A 4,220-nucleotide genomic window follows, 5' to 3' on the forward strand; every position below is an offset into this window, starting at 1 on the left:
ATACTGGCGTACGACATGGTGGGGCGGCGGCACGCATGAGTGCGCGCGCGCGCGACGTGGTAGACTATTATAGCGTTTCCGGAATAACTACATTATTGCAGATATTTGCTGCGCGACAGCGTGACTTAGATTTCAGAGTGTGCACGCATTCGGTCCCGGTTGATATGAGAACGGCACAGCCCGACACCGGCGTCCTCATCGACGCCGCGCCTGGACGGCCATAATGCAAAAATTTTGGGCATGTAGCTACAGGACAAATGAAGCGGAGGGTAGGTTCAAATAAATGCTCGTGAACGTCGACCGGGGCAAGATGAGAACAATGCAAGCGATGGAGAAGGCCAGATCAAACCCGTAAATGCGCGAAAATGGTACACGATAGAAGTTCGGGGTTCCAGCGAGAGCGTACAATAGAGCCAGGGCAGCAGGGAGAAGACAAACGGATCGTTAGAGTGGCTGTATGATATCGCGGACAGCTCAAATGCGAACAATGGGACAAGGTCAGGACGAGATGCGACATAGCGGGTAAGATGGCGGTATACAACAACCTCCGAGAGTGCTCGCCTCAACGACGTGATCTCGGCGTGACCGCGCATCTACCGAATTCGGTCCTCGCCGTAATCAAGGCGAAGCGGTTCTGTGACGATACTCTTGGACTCGCCGTTTTGAGCGAAATCAGGTAGTGGTCGCCATCAGCCTAAGGGTGGTTTATCTGTCAGACAAAAATGGCACAGCAAAAGAAGATCAGACTGACGTCTTCCGCTTCGCCTTTGTCATCTCCTTCCTCAGCGCTGGACCATCCAATGGTTTCAAAAGTTCAAATGCACACAAAAGCTCTTCGGAGACACTGTGGCATCCACATCAGCACACACCATCTCGTAAGAAAGCGAAGGCTTCACCTCATACAGGCCCCATAGTTGTCGAATTCTGATTGCCACATCAATAATCCTGTCGTGCATCGCGGAACAAATAGAAGACTGACCTCCACAATAATTGGGGGCGCTAAACACCGTGACAAGTGTTCGCTCATTCCAAAATTCATAGCCATCTTCAACCACCATGTGCGCGCGGCAGATGAGGTCCATGTCATAGCGCATTAGGAAATCGTTCAGCACCGACTTGCCAAAGCAGTAGCTAACGCCGCGCTCATTGTCCTCCCAATCTGCCGCTGTGTCTGACGGATCTGACCATAACAAATCATTCAGTAAACCATAATCCGGCACATCTGTTGGCCGCTGTATCCGTTTAATATCATCCATCGAATGTAAAGAAGGGGATAGGCCGCCGTGGACACAGAAGATCTTCGAGGCCACAACGGCAGCAATGGGGAGGCAGTTAAATACGTCAATGAACAGCTTCCAGGTCTTGATATTACACCGTCGTTTGCATTCGTCGTAGAATCCATATACTGAATAAAATGTGAGGAAAGATAGAAAGGAGTCAAACGCAGTACTCGCCTCGTGTGACGTTGGCGCATTCGTGATTGCCTCGCAACAAGAAGAAGTTCTCGGGGTATTTGATCTTATAGCACAACAAGAGCAAAATGGTTTCTAGACTTTGTTTTCCCCTGTCCACATAATCACCTAGGAAGAGATAATTTGCAGCGGGCGGGAAACCACACATCTCAAAGAGGCGTATGAGGTCGGAGTATTGCCCGTGAACGTCCCCGACAATCTTCACTGGCGGAGACAGCTCGATGAGCGTAGGCTGGCCGAGGAACACGTCGCGTGCCGCTAGGCAAATCGTAGCTATTTCTGTATTCTTCAGGCACAATGACTTGCTGACCTTCCCTGTATAACCAACATCTAGCAAGCGCTGAATGAAGTCGTCAATGTCGAGTTGTTTGTTCTTGTCCACACCCCGGGCACCATTGGCATTGGCCATGGGGTCGGCGGTGACGCTGCCAGTAGATCCAGGCGTAGGATAGGGAGAGCTCGCGTTAGAAAGGATGGTTTGTGTCATGGGAATATCAAGGGGTGGAGGTTTGGCAGCTAAGAGAGGCGACGTCGAAGGAGATGCTGATGGTGCGGGGGGTAAAAGCGATGCGTCTTTCGAATTAGAGTTGGAGGCCGGAGAGGCGAGGGTATCAGAACCAACCGGTCGGGGGCTATGCCCAGCTTTGGGAGCCGCAGCAGGTTCAGACGATGAAGTGTTGCTTGCTGAATGCTCTTCGGATGGCGGTGAGGAAGCAGACCCGTTCGTACCTTCTGCTGTGGTTGCGCGAGGCAGGCTACCTTGCTGCGAATTGTCGTCGACGCCTGCAAAATCGGAGTGCGTGGCAGAGTCGTCCTTGTCCTTGTCCTTTGCGCTCTTTCGAGTGCGTTTAGACTGCTGTTGGCCCATGAGGAGGGCCTGAGAAGACGTCGAGGGCGAGCCTGGTTGAGGAGACTGCGACCTGGACCGACCAAGTCTGGAAGTGAAGACAGACAGGAGTGTGGGCGCCAGCTTGAACGAAATGATGTAAAAGGGGTCGGGAATGGAAACTGTGGAACCTCGCTGCTGTGCTCGCTTTCGCGGTGGGAGACGTGTTGCGGCGAACAGCGGGCGAGAAAACAATCTGCGGTCGACAGGGGAAGACGAGATGCGACGCTACAGGCCGCTGCACGTTCCCGGCCTCGGTCCCTCAGCTCGCACTTGTTTGTTCGTTGTTTACGGCATATCATATCTCCCAGCTCGGATTGCCACCGGCCGTCTAGCTCAAAACATCCGCCTCTCACTCTTGTCTCCGGTGCAACGGTAGCGGGGCATTTACATGGGCGAATCGTCATTTTGAATGCATGCATACACATGAGAAAGCAATAATATCATATCCTACGGCCCTCTCCCATAGCGACAGCTACCGCAGGACGCCTAGAACTTCCCGAACGACTTTGCAGCGGCCTTGTTCTTGGCCACCCGAATAACATTGAATCGCACAGTTTTCGACAGTGGTCGGCACTGACCTAAGGGCGTTCAAAGTGTCTCAGTCGGATACCGTCAATCTAACATGGCTCTGCACGCACCAACAGTGACGATATCACCAAGCTCAACACGGAAAGCGGGAGAAACGTGGGCAGCCAAGTTTTTGTGTCGCTTCTCGTAACGGTCTATGCACAACACGCCGTCACGTACGACCGAGTCAAGATGCAGGGAGATACGTACTGTACTTGGGGATGTAATGAAGGTAATCCCTTCGGATAATGATGGTGCGGGTCATCTTAGTGGATACTACCCGACCAGTGAGGATACGCCCGCGTATTGAGACATCGCCAGTGAATGGGCACTTCTTATCTGTGAAAGGATCAGAATTCCGCCACCACTGCGTTCGCTACGAGCCCAATTCAAGGACGCACCAATGTATGTGCCGTTGATCGCCTCGGCAGGCGTCTTGAAACCCAGACCGACGTCCTTGTACCATCGCTTCTCCTTCGTCGAGACTTTCTGCCCACCTACACAGGCCAGTCCATGGTGACTATCGGTCCCCCGCTCAGACCGAACTCTAGCTCATCACGCACCTCGAGCCTTGGCATTTTGGAACAGGTGTTGCTTTTGGTAAGCCTTCTCAATCTACGAGAATAAGGTAAACGGGCCGGGTGAGGTGATGAGTGGATTTGGGAGCATCAGCACAGATTGGACGTACTTGATGGTCAGCCATGGCGATGTCTTGAGGACGAGGACGAATTAGACGGGATAGATGATCCTACGTTAGAGACTTCGCAGCTCCGGTGAGTCTGGGGGACGGGGGACTGGGATCAAGCCACGAAGTCGTACTATACAGTCCGGATATTGCCGAACGACGATGGTGCCAGGAACTGGGAGTAGTCTACAGCCGCTGTTTCGGGAGCCGTGAGAGCAATGCGAGCGCACGAGCACGTGTCGCCAGGTCCTCGAGACGCGTCGGACAAGGACGCGATCCTGACTAAGCAGACCAAACGGTTGCGCCACAGCAGCCACCCGAGGCCACTCCTGCTCTCTAGCCAGTCATCGCTCCGCCGCACTGACACAGCCCAATTGGGAACAAAAGGATATCCCCGGACGCATTAAACAGTCCGCACAGAAATTTGCAGAACATCCTAATTAGGTCTGTCTGACTCGGTGTGAGACTTTTGTGGCCGTTTGGTTGATGTTTTCCGCCTCGTTGCAGTACCAGGCTGATAGTCTACACGTGCGGTTCGTGGGCCACATTCCTCTGGAATATATAAACAATGGGGAAGCCATATCATCCGTCGTACTCGACGGTCTCG

At 53.1% G+C, this 4,220-nt stretch overlaps 2 protein-coding genes across 2 annotated transcripts; both read right to left on the reverse strand.

Annotated features, from left to right (window-relative positions):
* Nucleotides 1-672: 672 nt before the first annotated feature.
* FIBRA_08578 (uncharacterized protein) lies at nucleotides 673-2,340 on the reverse strand (the record flags this gene model as incomplete). Its single annotated transcript, XM_012330218.1, has 5 exons — nucleotides 673-694; nucleotides 752-844; nucleotides 897-924; nucleotides 980-1,405; nucleotides 1,581-2,340. 5 exons carry the CDS (start codon nucleotides 2,338-2,340, stop codon nucleotides 673-675), a joined length of 1,329 nt encoding a protein of 442 aa, XP_012185608.1.
* A 507-nt stretch (nucleotides 2,341-2,847) lies between these two features.
* Nucleotides 2,848-3,631, reverse strand: FIBRA_08579 (uncharacterized protein; the record flags this gene model as incomplete). Its single annotated transcript, XM_012330219.1, has 6 exons — nucleotides 2,848-2,939; nucleotides 3,000-3,083; nucleotides 3,139-3,267; nucleotides 3,330-3,425; nucleotides 3,492-3,543; nucleotides 3,617-3,631. The coding sequence occupies 6 exons, from the start codon at nucleotides 3,629-3,631 to the stop codon at nucleotides 2,848-2,850; spliced, it is 468 nt and encodes a 155-aa protein (XP_012185609.1).
* Nucleotides 3,632-4,220: the final 589 nt, after the last annotated feature.

This window comes from Fibroporia radiculosa, assembly GCF_000313525.1.
Source record: "Fibroporia radiculosa TFFH 294 genomic supercontigs, scaffold1023, whole genome shotgun sequence".
NCBI lineage: Eukaryota > Fungi > Basidiomycota > Agaricomycetes > Polyporales > Fibroporiaceae > Fibroporia > Fibroporia radiculosa.